A 24,227-nucleotide genomic window follows, 5' to 3' on the forward strand; every position below is an offset into this window, starting at 1 on the left:
GATGATGAAAGAGACAGAAGTGAGAAAGTAATCACAGGAGTAAGCTGCCTAGCTGCATAGTCATTGTGTTCAGTGTGGGTGGGGCCCAGGAATTTGTATTTGTAGCATCATTCAGGTATACAGGTGTAAGAATTGTATTTTGAGAAACATGAAAGCACTGTGCTTCTCAAACTTTAATGGGAAAATAATCAACTAAATATCTTGTTAAAATACATGTGTTGAATCAGTGGGTGTTAGGACTGCCCTAAGAGTCTGAGTTTCTAAGAAGCTTCCAGATAATGCCAATACTGCTTGTTCAGAAAACCATACATTGAGAAGCAAAACCTCTAGAGACAGGTCTTCAACTTTGCAAATCCAAAATCACAATTTTGCCAATTCACATAGCATTTGATCCTGAGAAGATGACACACGACAACTAAAGAGACAAGAGCCTGATATATAAGCCAAATTGCCAGTTTAATTATGGCACTGATTCTTAATCCTGAGTGTCATGAGAATCACTTACTTCAGGGTTTAGACCACATTCCAAGGAATTCCGATTTAACATCAGTAGTTGTTCAAATTTCCCAGGTAATTCTAATATGCAGCCACATTGAGGATCACTGATTTTACACTGACAATTATAATGCCATGCAGATCAAATACCAATGTTAGTTGATCAGCACATTCTCTTTCCTGAAGAGATACCTGCATAGGGAGCCAATATGAAATTAGTGGTTTGATTGGGGGATATAGAATCACAAGGGAAGGTGTTAGATAACCTGAGTGGCTGTGTTAATCAAGCCTGAGATGTACACCATCACCAGAGGTTCCACTCGGCAGGGAGGCAGGTGTTCAGGTAGACCCTTTAGGACCCTTCTCCAATCAATATAGCCTTGCATTCTGTGCTCCTATTTTCTACACTAATACAGACTATCCCACCTCTGTTATTTTCCTGTATTTGTCAAAACGATTTCACACAAATACTTTCGCATTACTTACTTGTTCATGTTTGCCTTAATTACCTGTTTTCAGATCCTTAGCCCTCTTAACTGAAAGTGGATGTCCCAGCATCTCCTCCATGGTTGATTTCATTGTTTATGTCTTAGGGTGGATTTTCTTTATATATTCTAGTATTTCTTGTTTTATTTCGCACTTTTTAAGTTTCTTTCTTAGAGAGTAAGCCTTATTTTCAAATTGTTGGGCAGCCCTCCTGACTTTATATTTCCTAAGTCAGTATCAATTAGATGAACATGTGAAATGCCGTGTGTATATTTTGCTAATTTTCACAAATGTAGCGCAAGAGCTGAAATATTTGAAGACAAAGCTGAAATGAAATTAAGTAGAGATATTTTGATTCAGGGTCATAGAACAATGTTACATTTTTATTTTTTTTTTGTCATTTAGGAAAAAGTGCTTACATAAAATTGAAATGATATGTACAAAGGCACTTTCTTATAAAGGCACTTAAACTTGAAAACTAGGGAAGTGACAATTAAGTGTTTAACAGAATTTCTATTTTAAGTGAGAGAATGGTTGACCAAGAATTATTCTTTTTTGGGGAATACACTTTTACTATCATTAAATTCAGTGGAAATTTGGACAAGATATCATTTTGAAAACATGTAAAAGGAAGAAGGTAGTAATCAGGATTTCTTTGTGAAATTTTATCAGACTAATTGAATTCTCCTCTCTGTCAGAGTGATAGAACTGATATATCAGTTGAAATAACGGCTGTAATTTACCTTGACTTTAAATAAGCTTCAGCTACTACTTGTTTGGCATACAGATTATAGATTTTTAAAAAGTTGTCTAGACTAGAACCTTGCATGGCTAGAGTTTAATTTATCCACACCAAAGACTTATCGAAATTATATGATTTTTGTATCTGTGCCCTGAATTTTATTAATATATAATGTCTATGTCATATTTGTGTATTCTCAACACACAACTGCAGATAAACCACAGTTATCAGATATAGTAATAAAAAGAACATTTTGTGTGTCTGTGTGTCTGTGTGTGTAAACCACAGACCCAGAAATCAGCAAGTGGAATGTTAGTGTGGCTACGGATATCTGGACTGACCTTCTGGATAAGCCGTAACATATAGCATTTTATCTTGGAATGGATTGTGTATTAATCAGGTTTCTCCAGAGAACAGAAACAATAGTATATATATATATATATGATGGAACAATGGCATTATTATTTTGCTCCTCTATCTTGAAGCCCACGAAAATCAACAAAACTTAAGTGTATGGATCCTTGGAGTGCATGAGGCCTAAACATTGCCTGGAAAGTGGCAGGCATTGTATATATACTTTGTGTGTGTGTGTGTGTGTGTGTGGTGTGTATATATATATAGAGAGAGATAGATATAGATATAGATATATAGATATATAGATAAAATTGGCTCATGTGATGATTATGGAGGCTAAAAATCCCACAATATCCTGTCTGCAAGCTGAAGATCCAGGAAAGCTAGTGGTGTAATTCAGTCCAAGTCCAAAGACCTAAGAACCAGGGATATAGATGGTGTAAGTCCTAGTCAGAGAGCAGAAGAGGACTGATGGAACAGCTCAAGCAGTCAGGCTGAGAGAGTGAATTCTCCCTTCTTCTACCTTTTTGTTCTATTCATGCTTTCAATGGATTGGATGATGCCCACCCATATCAAGGAAGACAATCTGCTTTACACAGTCCAGTGATTCAAATATTAATGTCATCTGGAAATACCTTCACAGACACACCCAGAAATGATGTTTAGCCCAATATCAGGGCTCTTCATGACCCAGTCAAGTTGACACATGAAATTAACCATCACAGATAGCCACTTGCATCCCAGCCCTCCCCAATGTCCTTCGACTCCATTATCTGCTGGCCCTGGAAGACCTAAAGTCAATATCATTTCAGAAAAGAAAAAAATATCTAGAGAGCTATATGGAAAGAAAAATGCTTTAAAAAATTCAGAGACCAATTTCTCAAATATAATTGATACAGCAGGAGAGATGTGGTTTGGACTTGTGCCTCTCGTAATAGCATCTGCTTATTTATGTGTCAACCTTGTTCTCCTAGAAAACTGAATATGCTGAGAGAGAAAAGCAATGTTAGAAATAATAACCCCTTTGAATAAGATTTATAGTAATAAAAGTCCCATTGTTACTTCATTTGCTACTCAGAATATCCCTCTGAAGTAAGATGGCAGTTGTTACTGTAATACCAGGTTTTCATATGAGAAAAATCAGGGTTAATAAGTGTTAATCTTTACTGTGCTAAAAATAATCAATTTAACATACATGTATTGAATGCCTGCCACTTTTCTGGCAACATTTAGGCCTCACCAACTCCAAAGAATCCCAAGGCACACACAGGTACCTGAAGGCTGTGCATTTCTGACCTAAGACCAAATACTGAGCAGCAAGTCAGAGAACTCTCCCCTTGGAGAACATATTTCAAAACATAAAGCCTTTATTTCAACTTACTAACTCCATTCACAAGAATTTCATGTACATAAGTTCAATGTTTTCAAATTGAAACTTATTCACACGTGGGGTTCCATGTATGGAACATTTCATATTTTTTCTATGTCTCATGATTCCTTTAGATTGAAAACCTATAAGAAAATGTGCTCGTACATTGGACATTTCCTAATGATGATGCTTACATTTAGGGAAAACTCTAACTGGATCAAGATTAACTTTTAGTATTTTCCCAGACTTAAATCCAAGTTTCACCAGATTTGAAAAAATATACCTAATATTATTTTGGGGATAAAGCAAGTTCCTTATTTCTTTTATATATATATATATATATATATATATATTATTATTATTATACATATGTCTATATTGTTTAGATTTGTTGATTTTGGTGGGCTTCAAGATAGGGGAGCAAAATAAAACACCACTGCTCCATCATCTTGAAGCAGAATTCAGTCCTTTACTCTTGATGTAATACTCTAAATGCTATACTCCTAATAAATATCTCTAGAATTATAAAGTATAGCATGTCACAGTCCCTTAAAGACAAGGTCTAACCAACACATATATGATCATGTGATTTATGGCAGAGACCATACCGTGCAGTGGATTAAAGATGATCTTTTCAATAAATTGCCAGTTGTATGTAAAAGAATGACTCTAACCCCTAGCTAATACCGTACATATAAATCAACTGCAGATAATATCAGATCTATATATGATAATTGAAACAATAAAACTCTCAGAAGAGAACATACAAAACTTCTTCCTAACCATGGAATAGGCAAGGATTCCTTAAATAGGAAACAAAAAGGGCTAATAAAGAAATTTAAAAAATTATAAATAGGGCCATACTAAGACAGTAAAAAAGCAAGACACAGACTCAGAGAAGATTTTATATTTTATATATGTATATATACGGCCTGTGAGCTACAGTTTACTGAACCCTGGTCTGGAAAATGGAGGTAAATGAAAGGAAGATTGAGAGACTAAAGCATTTTGTCAAAGAAAGAAGACATTTTCTCACTAAGCTATTGGAATAGACGTCAGAAGGACTGGCTTGTCAAACATAAGCCCATCAGGTATCTCAAAAAAATAAAAATAGAAACCTACCCCAATTTCCAAGGTTACCAAATTTATGATCAATCTGTTCATTGTGGGAAATTACCATACTTTTTCCCTCAAATGAATATCTTATCTGCAAATGTCAAGACATATCTTAAGAAATGAGCATTGCAACAGTCCAGGGTTAAGTTGTTTTGTTAGAGTATGTTAGAGTAAATTTTCATTTATTTGAGGGACTTTAATTATTCCGGGTAACCTTTTTGTGTTGTTTTTTTCTTGGAATGCAAAATGCAGATTCCTGATTAGAATGTGATGTACATACTTTTTCTTAATGGCAGCAAGAGAAAGTATCCATTTTGTATTCACTTATGAAGGGTCCTCCCCAGCAATCTCAGTTCATAGAGACTATTGTAAAAATCATAATGGGTTCAGATATATTTCTAGGAGTTTTGTAAATACTTTGCTTTATCAAAGACATAGGTGTATTAGTTACAATTGTTTACACTAGAAGGAAAAGAAAACTCAACTCAAACCAGCTTAAACAATATTGAGAATTCTGGGGGTCTCTATTAACTGAATCAATTCAGAGCTGGTGTAGGAATCAAGTTCATTTCTCTTTTCTTCTGTGGCTCTCCCTCTTCTATGTGTAGGTTTCATCCTCAGGCTCTATAAGATGGCTACTGTACTCCTTGTTTCACAGGCATATGTAGATCAAAGGCAGAGAGTGTGACTTGGAAAATTTGGCCCATAAAGTAAAGCTCCTACTTTCCCAGGAGCCATCATCAAACCTGTGTTACATGTCTTTGGTCTGAAATATATCATACACCCATTTTTTGAACAAATCTTTGTTGCCTGGGGAATAGCCCTATCTTAAGCTCTCCATCTAGATTGAATCTTAAATGAACCACTGCGGCAAGTTACCTGGAGTTACCTTGAGTAACTTAACTCAAGGGTTCTCAAAGTATGGTGCCTGAACCAACAGTGTCAATACCACCTGAGAATTTAATAGAGATGTAATTTCCTGGGCCTCATTCTGGGCCAATTGAATTAGAAAACTCTAAGGGAATGCTCCAGCAATCTGTATTTCATTGAGCCTTTCAGGAGATTCTCTATGAACTGAAATTTGAGAAACTTTGTTTTTTGACTAATCAGAGGCTACATCCAGAGCTGGAGACAAACCTTTAAACCACACAGCTACTGATTAATTGGAAATGTGTGAAATGTATTACAGATATAGCCATGAAGTCAAGCACATACAAAGGTTATAAAGTATATGTGATGGTGAAAAATTTTCAAAAGCATTATGTTTAGTCAATTAAATTTGTGAAACATAATTTCTTAGAGTATATTTTAAATGAGATAAAGTCTTATCTATTTGGATTGGTTTATTTTTCATTCTATGGATTCAGATTCTTTCAGGGGATTATGGAAGTTATTTGTGACCAGATTTATAAACCACATTAGATTTAAGGTAGAGAATAGAATGGAATAGAGTGAAGCAATGTAAAACTTTGATTCAAATCTGTATCTATATGTATAAATATGTATGTGCCACAAGTTTCCAATAGAAAATGCTTAACAACTAGCTGTCTGGGGGCAAACTGCTCTGGTTTATAGTTTGCCAATTTCCATGGTATAAATATACCTTCCTCCTGCCCCTAGCAGATGTCAAGCTACGGTATCAGTGTGACATCACTGAAAGTGGAGTTGGGCAAGATACACAGTTCACACCATTATATAGTATTTCAACCATAAAGGTATATGTAAATAAGCTCAAGAGCATAATTAGAAATTGATGTTTCGAGTGTTTATTTACCTTTGTTTTTAATATGATGCATTTGATTTTAAATTATATAATTTGATGTTTAAGAATGGCCATCCTTCATCACTGTTTCACAACATTCCTGAAAATTTAATAATCATCTCTCGTGAGCTGGTATGAGCCAGATCAAGTACACAATTGGGCTGTGCAAAAAAGTTTGAAAGCCACGGATTTAGCCATTCCCCATGCTTACTATTGACTCAAAATTAATGAAAAAAAATGGCGAATATAATAAACCTTTTCAAGATCTTTGTTTTTTCCCTCTGAACTACCTAAGTTTTTCTATTAAGAGAGAAAATCTATCCAATCCTATTTTCTGTAATCAAATTATTTTCTCCCTAAAAATTGGCAACTGTATCCATCTTTGTCTTAATACACCTCTTAAATTTCATTTAGGCACTGAAGGGAAGAGAGGAGTTGAAAAACATCTGACATTCAAAGGTTGGTGTAATTTTATCATTAACTTCAGTGAAAAGATAGGAATAATTATAATTTAAATGCAGTTAGCTTCTGTTGGCTATTCCATGTTCACCATTCCTTCACTATAATCCTTCACTATAAGCTTTTCTCATAGTAATCTATATCTCATCATAGGGTTACTAAAAATGAAACAATACTAATTAAACCCTTTCTATCTACATACCGTTTCTAATAATCCATTAACGGATATCAAAGGATGTACCCGATTCAGGGAACAAACTTTCAAATATAACAATAGGACAAATGCCACATAACTTTGTTACACTTTTCCTCAGAGTTTTTTGAGCATGTTAATAATAAAATAAATGCAGATTTATTTGTAAATGAAATTCAATTTCCACTTAAGCTTATGGAAAACATTGTAAGCCTTTTCCTTAAGGTACAACTTGTAGCCTGTCTTCTTTGCAAAATCTTTTCTAATAACTTGCCCTAGTTTATTTACTTTTTTTTTTCCTGGTATCTATTATACTTACATTATTTGTGGCAAAACTAGAACTCCATTGTTCCCTCCTGACCACATTACCTTCACTAAATTCTAAGATCCATAAGATCAGAACCTTTTACTTTACTTTTGTCCCCATAACCCCTACCAGCATCAGGATCATAGTAGTATGTAATGCCTTTTAAAGTTTATTAGAAAGAAGTGTAAAGTTCTGTACATGGGTCTATACACTCAGACCCCTCTAGTATTATTACTAGTAGTATTTAGTGCTTAATAATACTAATCATTTCCAAATATTTTGCATGGATTGTTCATGTAATTTTCACCACAAACACCAAGTAACAGAAAATAAACGTATCCTATGATCACATAGGATAAGGACTGGCACCCAGGAACTTTGACTCTAAAATCAGCGCTCATAATCATTCACTCTACCACCTCACGTACTGATATGAGTAAGCAGTAGTAGCATGTTTTAAATGTCTGCCAACAAAAATTTCATCATTGATGGATTTCAGTGCTTTTAAGATTGTGTAAAACTGGAATTTAGAGTTTTGGAAGATCTCTAAGGGTAACTCAGGAAAAGATAAGAAAATGGCAAGTATAAGACCAAATGTAACAGTAGCACTGAGAATAAATTCTGAGTAATTTAGACATTTGATTTGAGTTCCTTAGGAAGTGAAAAACAACAGATGTATGGTAATCCATTGAAAATTTACTGTGGAGACAGAAAGCATTTGTAAGATCAGACCTGACATTTTAGAACTGGAGCTCATGTCTGTGGCAAGGCCTGTCCAACCCAGAGGACGTGAGGAAGGGCTAAAAAAAAGTCAAACTGAAAGAGAAGGGCTTTCTAAAACATAGTTAACTTAAATGATTTGTATGAGAATTTCATGACTAGGCACCAAGAGTCCTATGTGATTTTTTTTTAATCTCTTTCTATTTAAAATAATGATCTGAAAAACCCAAAGCATCAGGGGAATAATCTTTTTTTTTTTTTTTAAAGATTTTATTGGGGAAGGGGAACAGGACTTTGTTGGGGAACAGTGTGTACTTCCAGGCCTTTTTTTCCAAGTCAAGTTGTTGTCCTTTCGATTTTAGTTGTGGAGGGTGCCATTCAGCTTCAAGTTGTTGTCCTTTCAGTCTTAGTTGTGGAGGGCGCAGCTCAGCTCCAGGTCCAGTTGCCATTTTCTAGTTGCAGGGGGCACAGCCCACCATCCCTTGCGGGAGTCCAACTGGCAACCTTGTGGTTGAGAGGACGCACTTCAAACAACTGAGCCATCCAGGAGCTCAGCGGCAGCTCAGCTCAAGGTGCCGTGTTCAATTTTAGTTGCAGGGGGCGCTGCCCACCATCCCTTGTGGGAGTCAAGGCATTGAACTGACAACCTTATGGTTGAGAGCCTGCGCTCCAACCAACTGAGCCATCAGTTAGGCAGCTCAGCTCAAGGTGCCGTGTTCAATCTTAGTTTCAGGGGGCGGAGCCCCCCATCCCTTATGGGACTCGAGGAGTTGAACCGGCAACCTTGTGGTTGAGAGCCCACTGGCCCATGTGGGAATCGAACCAGCAGCCTTTGGAGTTAGGAGCATGGAGCTCTAACCGCCTGAGCCACCAGGCCAGCCCCCAGGGGAATAATCTTATAATGCCTTTATTGTATTGCTTCAGCTATTTCTTAAAGATAGTAACCTAAAAGTAAAGACAATAAAAATGCAAGTAATCATTGTTCTTTTCAGACAAAAATAAAATCGATGCTATTCAGAGTGGGCTTTTTTTTTTCCTTGTAAGAAGTCAGTTGTTCTTTCCTGCAGCAGATTTTATTTGACCATCTGAAAGTTCCATGACTTTCCAATTAAGAAGAAAAAAATTACTCAATCTGTAATTAGAAAAAAAGCATTTTGAGTGTTAATTGTGGACAGTCTTCCTCTGTTTAATAGAATCAGAATCCACCTGGTATAAAGAAGAATACAGCAACACAGGGTACTGACTATGAGTAATCTTAAATTAGAAATTCAGTTTTTCTGATTATTAGTTAAGTGACCTTAAGTTATCTAATTTTTCATATCCTCAACATCCATATCTCTGATATGGATATGAATAGAAATATTGACTCAAATAATCATTGCAGGAAATAGATGCTCCAATAGATAAGAGTTGCCAAGAGCAATAAATAGGAGTTACAATGTTATAATATAAACTCAACACTCTGCTCTTCATTCCTGTATTATTCACAGCGTAATTGATCACAAGATCATTTTTCAAATTTGTATTGGCATCATGGTCAATTCTGCTCAATTCTTTACGTGTTGACATAAATAACATGCTATTTTAAAGTATCCAAATGGTTCTTGAGAGAGAGGGTCTTTTAAACATAGATAGCTAGATAGACAGAGAGATGGATAGGTAAATAGATAGAAAAATAGATACCTTGTTTTTACAGATAGGGCATTATCACTGTTATTTTGTAGGCACCTGCCAACTGCCCTATATTGCTTCTTTGTATGAATTTAAGATTTTCTTTCCATTCTGGAATATGAAGAAAAAAGTATGAGAAATATTTAAGTATTAAGAAAGAGGAAAATATTTAAAAGGAAAATGAAAAACAGTCCACTGAACTTGTTTGAGTGTGTTTTTGATATGGCTTAAAGTATTTGTTCATAACAAAATCAAAGATGTGTATATTCAAATTTATTTTTTAAAAGAATTCCAGGCCGGCCCGGTGGCTCAGGCGGTTAGAGCTCCATGCTCCTAACTCTGAAGGCTGCCGGTTTGATTCCCACATGGGCCAGTGGGCTCTCAACCACAAGGTTACCAGTTCAATTCTTCGAGTCCTGCAAGGGATGGTGGGCTCCGCCCCCTGCAACTAAGATTGAACAGGGCACCTTGAGCTGCCACTGAGCTCCTGGATGGTTCAGGTTGTTGGAGTGCGTCTTCTCAACCACAAGGTTGCCAGCTCAATTCCTCGAGTCCCGCAAGGGATGGTCGGCAGTGCCCCCTGCAACTAAAAATTGAACACGGCACCTTGAGCTGAGCTGCCGCTGAGCTCCTGGATGGTTCAGTTGGTTGGAGAGCATCCTCTCGACCACAAGGTTGCTGGTTCGACTCCCACAAGGAATGGTGGGCTGTGCCCCCTGCAACTAGCAATGGCAGCTGGACTTGGAGCTGAGCTGCGCCCTCCACAACTAAGACTGAAAGGACAACAACTTGAAGCTGAACGGCACCCTCCACAACTAAGATTGAAAGGACAACAACTTGACTTGGGAAAAAGTCCTGAAAGTACATAGTATTCCCCAATAAAGTCCTGTTCCCCTTCCCCAATAAAATCTTTAAAAAAAAAAAAAAAAAAGAATTCCAAAAAGCAACATACATTATTTTTAATTATTTAAAAATTTGTCCAGTATTTGAGATTGAACCGTCAAATAGAATAACGCCAAGTGATAAAAAGGAACTTCATATCACATAAAGGGAAAATGAACAATTTAATGAAGATATGATTAGATTTCTTTTTCCCTCCCTTCAGTAAGGTTATTACTTTCCATCTCCAAGAGCCTTTCTCACAAGGATCGTTGTGAAAGGAAAGCTCAATGGCATTGCCTGTAGAAATCATCTGCTATTTCTAAGTCAGTCACAGGTTTCACTTCAAGGCAAGAAAACACATTGCTCCCAATGACACCTCAGCGTTTTGTCTTCAGAAAGCCTCACCCTCCTATAAATGCAAGTCTATCTCTTATAGTCAGGCTGAACTATTTCAATGAATTCTTCAAGGAAGTGTTACTTTTGGCCCAGTTTCATTGATGTGTCCAGGGAGCTGCGCAGTTTTGTGTGTGTGTGTGTGTGTGTGTGTGTGTGTTTTAAAGAAATAAGGTGCTAAGATATCAAAAAAGGAAACATAAATTTGATAATCGAATGGATATATTCAGCATATATTAAGAAACATACATACTGTTTATGAATATTTTAAGCCGAGTGATCTTAAAAATGCTTTTTTCAAAAACAGTTATTGACTTGGTCTCAGTAAACTGTGTACCTGATTTATATAATTATTAACTACTGTCACTTTCCTTTCTATGAAAAAAATGACACCACTATGCGGTAGCAGTAGACCTTTGGATGGAAGCAAATTCATTTATCCTACCTTTTAGTTGATCTAATGACAAACAAAGATAGGAGACATTTGCATTCTGGAGATGAGAAGGCAGTTAAAGGAAAAGGTGGCATGCTTAGCTAGGAAAAGAGCAAAACTGATTGAACTACTCAGGGCTGCATTAATATCATGCATTTGTAGCTGAGCTAATCTATAACTATTCTATGTTCTCCTGGCAAAAAGTAACAAAAAGTACAGAACCCCAGTTATTCCCTTGGCTTATTACTTAATGTAGGGCCTCCTGCAGGCATTGAGGCTTCTGAGAACTCAAAAATAGTCCTCAGCAACCATGTTGAGTTATCATATTCCTTAGTAGAGTGAACAGTAAAGAATAAAAATGTCACATTAAGATTCTCAAAAGAAGACTACTTTATTTCTTTGAATTCTTATTCAGACATATTTGTAAAACCCATTTTATAAACTGTTGACTGGTGATTCTTTGTTTTGTCCTGTCATCTAGAGTTTTGACATGATGACATATGACTGACAGGGTCGTGTCCTTGTACAGGATGGGAGCAGAAGCCCATTCCATGGTAAAGATAATGAGGACATTAATAAATTGGCTTTAATTCAAAATGCTATTTTGTATAGCATTTGTATTTTGTTCGTCAAAGATATTTGTTTTCCATGACTGTAAAAAAGCAATCAAGTAGGCACATTAATTTAGCATACACTTTATAAACTTGATACAATATACATTCATATAAATAAGCTAGAGTATATAGTATGAGATAAATGCATTCATTCATTCAACAAATATTTATTAAGTGTTTAGCATGTGCCAGACACTGTAAAAAGCATTGGAGTAAACCAAAGACCCTACTTCATGCAGTGTATATTCCAGTGGATGAAAATAGACAACTAATAAACATCCAAACAAATACAAATATGATATGTTAGTTGGTGATACGTTCTTAGGAGATATATAAAGCATAGTAAGGAGGCAGAAAGAAACAGATAGTGATGCCACTTAATTATTCAGTTGGAAACTCAAGGGCTCTGTAATTGTGAAAGAGCATAGCTTTCTGGAATGATGTCAATCTCGGTAAAATGCTATAAATCACTGATTTTCACAACCTGAAGGACTGTAATATTGAAAATAGGCCTATGATAAATAAATTTCAATATAAATATAAATTACTTGGAGAGTGGACTATACAATTTTTTTAATCAAATCTAATAAAAATATGACAGGGATATGACAAGAAAAATAAGTACAGACTACTTTTTCTCATTACATAAATACAAAAGTCTTACCCCAAATATTAGTAAGTGAAATTCCATGATATATAAATAAAATAATGCATAATCATCTAGTTGGGTTTATTTCAATGATGCAAGATTCAAAAATTAAATCAATGTAACTTTTACCATGTTAGCAAAATAAAAGAAGAAATGAGATGGTCATCTCAATAAATACAGAAAAGGAATTTGATAAAATTCAACATTTGTTCATAATTAAAAAAATAAAACTCTTAAACTAGTAATAGGAAAGATTTTTGCCAGTCTGACAAAGTATTTCTGACATTATACTTAATGATTAAATGCTTAATACTTATCCCATAAGAACAGAAATAATGTAAGGATACCATTATACCCACTTCTATCCAACACTGCACTATCCAGCATCTATCAATGAATAAAATGAAGAGAAACAAATATCAAGGGTTTAGGAAAAAAAGAAAAATGATGGCATGGCAGTATATGAAGACAAGACAAAAACATCCACAGAAAAATTATTAGATTAACTCTTTTACTGCATCAATTGATTTTAAGTTTCTTTTTAAATCCAAAATGTGTCAGAAATCCACTAAAAACAAAAAGTTGATATTTTGACTGTTTTAAGCATTTAATAATAACAATTTGAGCTGCTTTGTATATAAATGGCATCTTTTTTATGTATAAAAATTTAGGATATGTTCATTTGGGTATATCCGATCGTCACGGCAAAAGGGTTAATAATAAGTGAATTTAGCAAGATTTCTGGACCTGAAGTCAACATTTTAAAAAATATATGTTTCTATATAGCATTGTGATAGATTTGAAAAGATGATCCCTAAATATAACGAGCTAGATAGATAGATAAAAAGACATGGGACATGTACAAGAATTTTTTTTATGGGTTGAATTATATCTCCTTAAAAAAAGTTGAATTCCTAACCTCTAGAGCCTCAGAAAGTGACTTTATTCGGAAATAGGGTCTTCACAGATGTAATCAAGTTAAAGTGACGTCCGTAGAGTGGGCCCAATGCAATATGACTGGTGTCCTTATAAGAAGGGGAAATTTGGGCACAGAGACAGACATGCACAGAAGGAAGATGATGTAAATGCACACAGGCGGAAGATGACCATATAACTGGAAGGATGCATCTACAAATCAGGGAATGCCAAATATTACCCACAAACTATCAGAAGTGAGTAAGAGGCAAGGAAGGATTCCTCCGGAGATTTCAGAAGGAGCATGGCCCTTCTGGTAGCCTTCAGAACTGTGTGATAATAAGTTTCTGTCTCAAGCCACTCATTTTTTGGGACTTTGTTACAATAGCCCTAGAAAGCCAACATAGTTCATATCAACATTATTTGTTGTATGCATATTTTCCAAAATATTTGGAAATAACCCAAATGTCCATCAATCATAGCAAGCATTCTTTTTTTTTAACTTAGTATGTTCACATGTTGGAATAGATAGATTCATGTATTGGAATAGGAATAAAAATGCAAAGAATACTGCTACAACCAGATACAAATAGATAGATGATAGGTAGATAGATATGGTAGATCCATATATAAAGTTAAAAAACAGTTAACTAATCTCTGAGGTTGAATGGGGACCTGTTTCGAAGAAAGAGTTAGAGTGATTTAAGGAGCTACAAGGAGGTCTTTTGTGGTACTGTTACTCCTGAAATAGTCTGCAACACTCATTCTACAACTAAGAGAATTATAGAAGCCAAATCTATAAGATAAGCTACTTAGTGCTATCCTGAGAAACGTAGTGTCATTATTATAATAAAATTGTGGACTCTGGAGCCAGCCTCCCAAAGTGTGAAACCACTTGCTAGTTAAATAACTGAGGGGAACTTCTCTGTGTTTCAATTTCTCATTTGTGAAATGGGGTAACATTATCTATCTCAGGGGATTGGTATGGAGATTAAATAAGTTAATGCTTCCAAAACATTTAGAATAGTGCTTATATGTTTATTTAATATGTTTTAGTATATATTTATTAAATAAATATTTAATATGTTTATATATAGCGTATATTTATTATGTATGTATTACATATATAGCATATATTTATTAAATAAATAATACATTGGAAAATATTGAACTATGGAATTTTAAGCTTTCACATTTAGAATTAAAATGGTTTTCCCCATGGGTATGCACCCATGTACAAACTAGTAAGTAGTACCTGGGTGCCTACACTAAAGTGTTACGCAGTACATGTGAACAAATGTGTCCATGATAAGAACACAATCTGAATCTTAATAAAATGCATCTTAAATACCTATTGATGGTACTGAAAATGTGATCAAAGAGATTCTTACAATCATTGTAAAATGAAGTTAACAGTATCATGTATAAAGAGATTTTGATAACATACTGTCAAACCATAGTCGTGCTTCTAGAAACACGAAACTATACTGGAAAGCAGTTTTTAATTATCATTCATATTTTTACATATCAGTACATGATTTTAATTAATCTATACAATCATTAAAAATTCATGGCAGGTAAGAAAAAGCTATTGTTAGTTAGCATTGAAATGTGACTAGTCTTATATATCTCCAAAGCCTATGCAAATTGTCAAGTATTCTTTATTTCCTAATTAGTAGCAAATTATAGAAAATTATTTCTATAGGACGTGCAGCAAAAGACTGTCTTGCTACAGTGTTGATTCTCAAGAATAGAATTGTTATTTCATTCTGAACACTCATTTGTTCACTTTCAAAAATAAACTCCCATCACAGTAGCTTTCCTCTAAACCATAATCCTAATGTATATTCATGAGTTCTGGGACCAAGGGCTCAGCAGTACGTCTCCCTAACTTCAAACTCAGTGTCTCTCTACTTGGTTTTTGCTCTATCCCAAAGGGAGTTTATTTGATGCCATTAATTTCATAATACCAAGAAGGTCCATTAAGTTCACTGGCATAATCATCCCCGAGAATAGGCCCATTAATCATTTTCTGCTGTCAGATCAATCCAGAAAATACTTAAAATCGGTTAACTTTTTTTCTGAGTCCTAGCAATTAAAAATTAAATAGAAATAGTAGTCTGAAAATGTTGTCTTCCTTTTCTTGTTTTAAGAAATAGATTTTAGTCTCAGCATCCTAACTTTACATTGTAAATAATGTATAAATACATTTGCTTTCCAATGCAGTTCTTGGAATGTTGTAAAGATTTGGATTGTAAAGAATACAGGTGATGTCAGATTATTTTGATAACTATAATAGCAATTAAGTGTTCTGTTTTCTTTCTTTTAACTGTCAATATCTATTGTTGGAAACAGAAGGAGCTGGAGAGGAATTGGAACTGTGAGTGAGATGCTCAGACGGCCATAATCTCTGCGGCCCATATTCCTACTCTACTAACTGCCCAATATCATGATCCGTCCACCCACATGGAAGACTTCACAGTGTTAAGATTATATTCACCAGTCTTTCCGTTTTACTTTGTGAGATGTAGTACACCAGTTTCTGGGAGCTTATTTCTATTTTAAAAACTTTGAAAACCATTAGGAAATGTAAAATTTTAAATAAAACCTATATCTATTTTTCCATGTAACTTTATCAATTTCATGTAGCTACTGTAAGAAAGCATTCAAAGCCTCTGTCCTAAGGATTCATTATTCTACGTAGAAAATAGGCTTCATGGCTTTCGGCAACTTGATATTCTGTTATCCCTTATATAAGTAGGAAAGAGCAGACTGATTGAAAAGATTCATTGTAATGTGTTTTTAGCTCCTTGATCCTTTCCAACAGGGAAAATTGAAGGAGAATCTACTAAAATAGATAAGCAGAATGCTATATAAACAAAAGAAAGAGACCCTTTCTTGTTTAGTTTTTTGTTGTTGTTGTTGTTTTTGTTTTTGTTTTTTATCCTGAAAGAGACTATGGAAACTGTTATTTCTGAAACGGACCTCCTAATTAATTAGTACATATTAAATATATGTGAATTTTGAAAATGAAAAACATTTGGTTCATTTATGCCACATAAATAGAACTAAAACTTGGTGGGAAGATATACTGCTATATGCACATGATTCTTTCATAGACAGAATGGTTTTAGCCCTTCAAAGTTAGCTGAGAGCAAAAAATAATTGATATACCAAACTTAATCCCCTAAATTACTCCCATTGAAATTGAAAGATGAATTTTGGAGTTGAAAACGTAAGAGAGCAGATGTAGAAACTGAGATTTTGGCAGTCTCTGTCAGAAACTAATGAGCTTTGGGGAAATCCAGCTGATACAGAGTTTGAGTAGATTACTATCAACACTATAGTGTGTCATTGCACCTACAGTGAACTGGCTTCAAGGTGGCATGTGGAAACTGACCAGAGGTAGCCTTTCAGATTACTTAAAGAATCATTCAACATTACAAAAAACTATCCAGTGTAGTATTATTCACTAAATCAAGAATTAATTTTCCTGTTAAGATATACTCCTTTTCCTATTAAGACATACACTGCATATACTCCTTTTGAAGCAACAGTAAACATTCACAGTACTTTAAGCTCTTGGTGGGTGACTCACATGGTGCATTAGTCATCATAAAGCTGTGGAAGGCCTTTTTTTCATAGTGCCTACCTAGGCCAAGCCTTTGGATAATATCTAGTTCAAAGAGCCTCCAGCCAGGTGGGAGAAGGGCAAAGGGATATTATGAGCCATCGTAGTAGGATAAAATACTATCAGGCCATGAAAGCTTGTACTCTAAGGTAAAGAATTACCTTCTGTAATAGGTTCTCTGGTGTTTTTGTTGTTTATTTCTTTGATATGATTGGTTATATACTAACTAGCTAATTTTAGTGTGTTTAATGTTTCAGCATGTTTTCAGTGTTTAAGTATAATCAGTGCAAGTTTGAGTCTGCTTTCTGGCTGGAGGTTTTACAGGATATACAAATTTGTCAATCTTTGTGTGTTGATGCTGATAAGATGCTGTCATGGGACTTCAATTCACAATTCAAACATACACAGTTTTCTGTTAGTCCTGTTATATCCATATGTGTATTTGGAAGGGTGTGAAACAAAAGTGGAGGTGGGAGATGTTAACAAAAATGAGTAGGAACCCCTTTGCCAAAGATGGTAGCCCCCAAGTATATTGGACTGTACCGGTCCTTTCCAAACCATCTCAGCACCCTCCCAGTTCTTGAGTCTAATTCATGTTTCCCATACAATCTAATCTCACTATTGGCTCTAGTCTTCATAGTCTTTATTTGGCAGCATCCAAGGAATAGAGCTGTCAAATGTGAAGTAACACATGGTAGAAAATTGGCAATTACCTGCAGTGATGTCAGTATTTTAATTTGTTTGGGATGCTCTATGACAAATTGCGATATACTACATGAGAGAGAGAGGTCTAAATATCCTTCCTATTTTGGGGGAAAAAAGTGAAGGAATGTTAAGTCATTTTCTATGTGGAACATTAAATTTGCCAAAACTAAATCTGGCCTGAATTTGACTACTTAATTATATAATTAACTTAGAAATCTGTATCAGGTACACTCTATATGCAGAACTCTCCAATGAGTTGTAAAGGCTAATTATTCACAAGCTCACATCTCATAAATTCAGTCTTTCAATCAATAATCATTTATTGAGCAACTACTATATGCCAGTCATTCTAAAAGTTAGCACCACATTTCCAATTATCATGTAGATTCTAAAGAAACATGACCCAAAGGAATAGGCACAGTTGTAATAACCTGTAAAGATATTTCACTTACTTGCAAATGCTACCTTAGACACATTACTGTGCACTGAGACTATAGAGCCCTTGATTGAAAAGTTCACATTTTTTGGCAGAAATAGACTTTAAAAATTCAATATAGTATCATAAGTAAAATAAACATGTTAAAGGTACAGAGGTCATAAAAATAAAAAGGTAGAGGGAGTAATCAATTAATAGTGAAGGACGTTGCAGTGGGTCATGAGGTTGGTTTCCCTGGAGTCTCCTAGAGTATTTCAGTTTTGAAAAAAGAAGGAGCACATTAACATAGCATATCCCCAGACTTTCCCTTCCACCTGGAGCTAAAGGTGGTTTTCTTATTTTCTTTCCCTCCACTGCTCTCCTAGAAAGGTTTGCCTTTGGCTGATCACTTCTTTGATTATACAAGCCAAGAGAAGGCAGAAGGGGAATGTATGAGTGAACCAGGATGGGGGGAGAAGTTTGTAGATACTTTAGAAGGAATATTGAACAGGGGTGGCTCTTGTACGTGAGGGAAGTAAACAGGAGAGAAACGTGGAGACTTTTAAAAGTATGGCTCTTCTTAGACTATGTATCACACTTATGGGTTCAAGAACATAACTATCCTGGAGTAATGTAGAGTAATGTAAAGTAATAAATCCTCAACACATTATTTTAACTTTTTCACTGCTTTTGTTTTTTTTTTTTTTTTCAAAATGTGTCAGAAATAGACAAGAAAACAAAAAGTTGCTATTTTGCGTGTTTTATGCATTTAATAATAACAATTTGAGCTGCTTTAGATATAAATGACATTATTTTTATGTATAAAAATTTCCTGTTTTTATTCATTTGTGAAAAACACAAAAATATAGAAAAATGTACATCTGCTTTCCTCAACTTCCTTTCTGGAAGTTTCCATCCGCAATCAGTGGATGGAAATATTCGGATCTATCCAACCATTGTGGCAAAAGGGTTAAGGTCTGGGACTAAACCATATGGGACACAGAAAAGTATGTAGACATTTACTGGGAAGACAAAGAGAGATACAACCAAATAGACAAACCAGAATGGACAGAGGTATAAACACATGAAATAGCATAGGTTCTTGAGCTGACTCTAAAAGGCTTGGTACTCAATATTGTACAGCGGGGAAGGAATGTAACAGAATGGAGATGTTAGTATATGAAGCTGTGTCTATGGGGTACACCACAGGAATATGGAAAATTTCTAATCAATCAATCGGCTCATACTTCAATCGCTGCTTTGAGTTACTATTTGTATTAGGTTGCCAAACTGGCCAGCTAATGGATTTGATTTCTCATTGACACAATCTTACTCATTGCCTATACAGTATAATTGCTTGTGGAGAAACGCTGACATGAAATTAGGCCAGACTGATCTGTCTAGCACATTTGCAGCATTTTCCCTTGTGTTTCAACTTATATTTACTTCATGGTTATCGTCTAGCAAAATTGTGTTGATATAAGCATCACTTCATTCCTGTGAGACTGATTGTATTATCCCTGGTCTGTACTGTCACTGTCTTATGGCCAGAGGTAAATTTCAGGTGAAGTTAATGAAAACGAAGCTTCAGGGCCTGTCACTTACATGGGCCCATTCAATATGAATCTAATTTTTTTGACTTGTGATCTTGTCTTTTTTTTTTTTTTCTTAGAGAACCTAAAGTTGTGTAAGATTCGGGCCTCATAAAAGCTGGATCTACTCCTGCAGTTATCTCAGATACAAATTATGTGGCACAAGTTGAAATAGCTACCAACAGTACTTTAATCAGTTTTTGAAGCTACATTGTAGGTTCTTATCACTATTTTGATAGACTCCTAAAATTTGATGTGATTTTGACCCAGATGTAAATTATTCATCGGGTAGTTTCCTCTCCAAAAGGAGTACATAAATGTGATTCTAAAGTGATCCTAAAAATTTTGAATTGACAATTCAAATAAAATTATTGGATGAGTAAAAACTTTATCTCCTCATAATAACAAATAAGTATGCGCGCCATGCATTGTAAATATCACATCAGAATTTATATATCTTCTTCCCAAATAACTATTAGTTTGCTAGAACTGTCATAACAAAGTACCACAAATGGTGTGGCTCAAACAACAAAAATTTATTGTCTCACAGCCTGGGGACTGGAAGTCTCAGATCAAGGTGGCAGGGTTGATTCCTACTGAGGGAGGGCTCAACCTCTCTACGCCTCTCTTCTAGCTTGTGTGCGTTTGCTGGCAATCTCTGTTGTTCCCTGGCTTCCGCTGCGTTATCCTGATCTCTGCATTCACCTTCACGTGGCATTCTCCCCATGTGTCTCTGTGTCCAAATTTCCCCATTTTACAAGCACAGCAATCATGCTGGATTAGGGGCCCACTCAGCTCCACTGGGACCTCATCTTAATTAATTACATGGGTGACAATCCTACTTCCCAGTCAGGTCACATTCCGAAGTTCTGGGAATTAGGACTTCAGCATATGAATTTGGGAAGGACACAATACAACCCATAGCAACTCATGATAATAAATGGATCTGAAAGAACACTATGACATTCATGCAATTGCCTTGCTTCTATTGTGGACTGAGCTTAGAATTTAAGTTAGGAGCTCTAGGTATTTATCTTGAGTAGGCCAGAGTTAGGACAGCTAAAAGTATTGAGCATGTTTTTAATGTCAGTGGACATATAGTTAGAAGTATTCATTATTCTTATGGTTTGTAGTTCAGAAAATGACATCTCTTGCCCACTAGGTTGTGGCCTCAAGACACATTTCAATTCTGGGGCCTAAAACTTTATAAAAACAACTAATGTTGAAGGATACAAAGCATGATGCTTCTTGTCCTATTAAACCTTGTCCTTATTAAACAGCTTTTGGGGATTTTCCTTTGAGAGGGGAATACTGTTGACAGTTTTGAAATTCTATCAACTGCTTTAGGGTCTCAGTATCTTAATAAACATTCTGTGCAAAAGTCTACGCCTTCATTTAAAAATATAGGTACCCCATTCAAAATAAAACTTTAAAATTCCTTTAGCTATACCGTTTCACTGAGATCATCTGGCTTCCTTAAGTATTTGAGCAATTTATTTCATCATCTACAACCCATATTTCATTTTAATTGTTGAAATGGAATCATTTAATTATTAAAAAGAAGGAGATTAAGGAAGAGAAGGCAAAGAAGTAAAAGAATAAAAGAGAAATGAGTATAACCAAATATGAAGAAAATAAAACAAGAGAAAAGACTGTCTTCTGAATTTTCAGAAAGCCTCTCTTAAGTAAGTATTGTATTTCCTTAAATAATTCTGTCTGCAGAAGATAAAAGGAGCAGATTGGCCAATTACTTTCAAACTGTTTGATCACATCCATGTCTTGATTAATTATTCAAGTTTTAGGAGTCATCAAAGTATCCTAATGCATACCTCAAAAGGAATAGCCAAAGCTAAGGCACTGGGAAATGCTTTTTATGTTTAAGATTTCTCCCACTTAGGAGCACAGGAGTATGGGCTTTTGAATGTTGCGCTGATTTAAACTCTGGAACTTGGGAAGGTGATTGATAGTTTAGCCTTTTGGAGAAAGGGAAAGAACATAAAGGTGCTTAAAAAATCATGTCAGCAAGTAGAGTTAGAGGTGCAGAATGAAATGACATCCTTGGCGTTATGTGACCCACTCTCAGGTTGCCCCCTTTGTACCCTCATCCTTGGCCCAGTGGCACATTTATTGCTCCAGACCAAGAAGTGACTGACCACATACACAAATAGTACTTGGATCTTGAAACAAAAACTAGCTGCGAGAACAGTTTAAAGAGCCTAAGGAAAAGGCAATGGGACGATTAGACAGAAAAAAAAGAGGAAGGATGATGCAGTGAGATCGTATAATAATGTGAAAATGAGTTTCAAAGAAACATTTTTACCAAGTATGTAATATATTACTTTAGTTTTATCCCAATTGTAAGTTATCAGACCATTTTATGGGCACTAAATGTCACTTGAAGTGCATGTCTAACAAAATAGGAGAGTGCATTACCAATTCTTCTGTGATGACCATGTCAGAGAAACTATTAGACCCATTTGTCGATGTACCTTGGTGTCTAATAGTTTTAAAGAAGGGATGGTTGTGGAAACCATTCAACATTTTAAAGATGTAATTTCTCCTTATATACATTCCATTAAATCATCAGTTTTGAGTATATCTGTTTGTCTACCCATGTCTTTTCAGTAAGCTGATTGAAAAGTCAACAATAAAAGCTCATTTTGAATCACAGAATAGAAAAGACTAACAACATGTGAATAGTATTTGGAAGGTCTATTTATTGTTTCAAACAATTGATATTTTGATATATTTTGGGTATTGTGCAAGTTTGCCCAGAACATTAAAATAGAATATTATACATAAAATAGATCTTTAAAATAGCTTTACAATAAAATAGCTTAGAGGTCTGAGATAGTAGTATTCATGCCATTTTAAAGAATTTCTTTACAATGGATACATTTAGCAGCAAGCTCTTTAAAAACGTAGCTTTAGATATTGTTTATAATACTATATTTATGCAAATAGGTTTGCTTTACCAATTTTAGCTTCAACCTTCATTGACTGATCTCGTGTTTCTAATCCCTTGTAATCACCTTTTCAACTCATTTAACAATTATTAAAATGGGTGAGGAAAATAAATAACAAACTGAAGGGAAGAGAAGAGATCAAGAGTGTTCTTTTGTTTTTGTTTTTGTTTTCCCTAAAGGAAGAGCTACAGTTGATTCTTGAACAACATGGGTTTGAATTGTGTGAGTCCACTTAGATGCGGATTTTTTTTTCAATAAATACCTGTACTGTTTTCAGTCTGAGGTTGGGAATATGTGGATGCTATGGGCCTCCTGTATGCATTGATCTACACCATTTTATGTAAAGGACTTGAGCACCCATGGAGTTTGGTATCCACAGGGGGTCCTGGAACCAATCCCTCTTCAGATACCGAGGGACAAACTTGAGTGTTGAGGGAGACAAAAGTTATACACAGGGTTTTGACTGCGGGTGAGGGTGTTCAAGGTCAACTGTACGAGTTTCCAATGTGCCCTTGAATAAGTCAATTCCATGGACTGAACCAGGTGATCTATAAAGTCCTCCTTCCCCAGATCTAATGTGCTATGATGCTGAGTGAGGGCACTAAAATAAAAACAAAATGGCAAATAAAAGTAAATGGTAGGGTGGACTTTCCAAAACTGTTTAAATTATTCAAAATCAACTTTTTAAATTAAGATTCAACATTACAGTGTTTGAGATTTTGCACTTTTAAATCCCAGATATGCTACTTACCAGCTTTGGGACTTTGAGCAGATCATTTAACTCCTATCGTCTACAACTTCCTACTCTGTTAAATAACAAAAACAGTAATACTTACCATATAAATATATGAGGATTAAATGAGTAGTATAGGCAACAGTTTAGTACCAATCCAGTGATCAATGTTAGCATTTATTATTATTATCCAGATGTGTATTGGCGATGATTAATTTATTCTTTAATTACTTATTCAAAAATACCCATATTTAATGTCAAGCCTTGTACTAAATGCTGGAGATCTAGTAGTCGTGGAACAATCTTTTCTCCTCTCTGTTGGTTACTACTTGATTATTTGAATGTGGATTGTTATGTGTTCGTGAAAAAGCATATATTTTGTATGTATTAGCTTTCGTTTTAAAATATATACGATTGAGAAGGCAAGGTAGTAAGTTACAGATTTAAGTGTGTAAAAAGGCAACTCACATTTGTTTGCCACTAAATATAAGTCAACTTTCTGGTCTTTTTTGATTGGTAGCAGAAAATCTAACCTTGCCAGTAGAAGGTAACGTGGTCACTTCTTGTCTCAAGCTCACTCACTTTTGGTTCAATTCACGATTTTCCACCACCACCTTTTTTCTAC

The 24,227-nt window shown here is 35.2% G+C and overlaps 1 protein-coding gene across 13 annotated transcripts in view; it reads left to right on the plus strand.

Moving 5' to 3' along the window:
* B3GALT1 (beta-1,3-galactosyltransferase 1) overlaps nt 1-24,227 on the plus strand; it is a 520,641-nt gene that overhangs the window by 149,307 nt on the left and 347,107 nt on the right. For 4 of the 13 annotated variants that reach the window (XM_074337519.1, XM_074337512.1, XM_074337506.1 and 1 more), the window contains exon 2: nt 6,739-6,783. The exons of the other annotated variants lie outside the window; for them this stretch is intronic. In XM_074337519.1, the coding sequence (XP_074193620.1) occupies nt 6,739-6,783 (45 nt within the window). The remainder of the gene's footprint in view (nt 1-6,738; nt 6,784-24,227) is intronic. 13 annotated transcript variants of the gene reach the window in all.

This window comes from Rhinolophus sinicus, linkage group LG01 (genome assembly GCF_036562045.2).
Source record: "Rhinolophus sinicus isolate RSC01 linkage group LG01, ASM3656204v1, whole genome shotgun sequence".
NCBI lineage: Eukaryota > Metazoa > Chordata > Mammalia > Chiroptera > Rhinolophidae > Rhinolophus > Rhinolophus sinicus.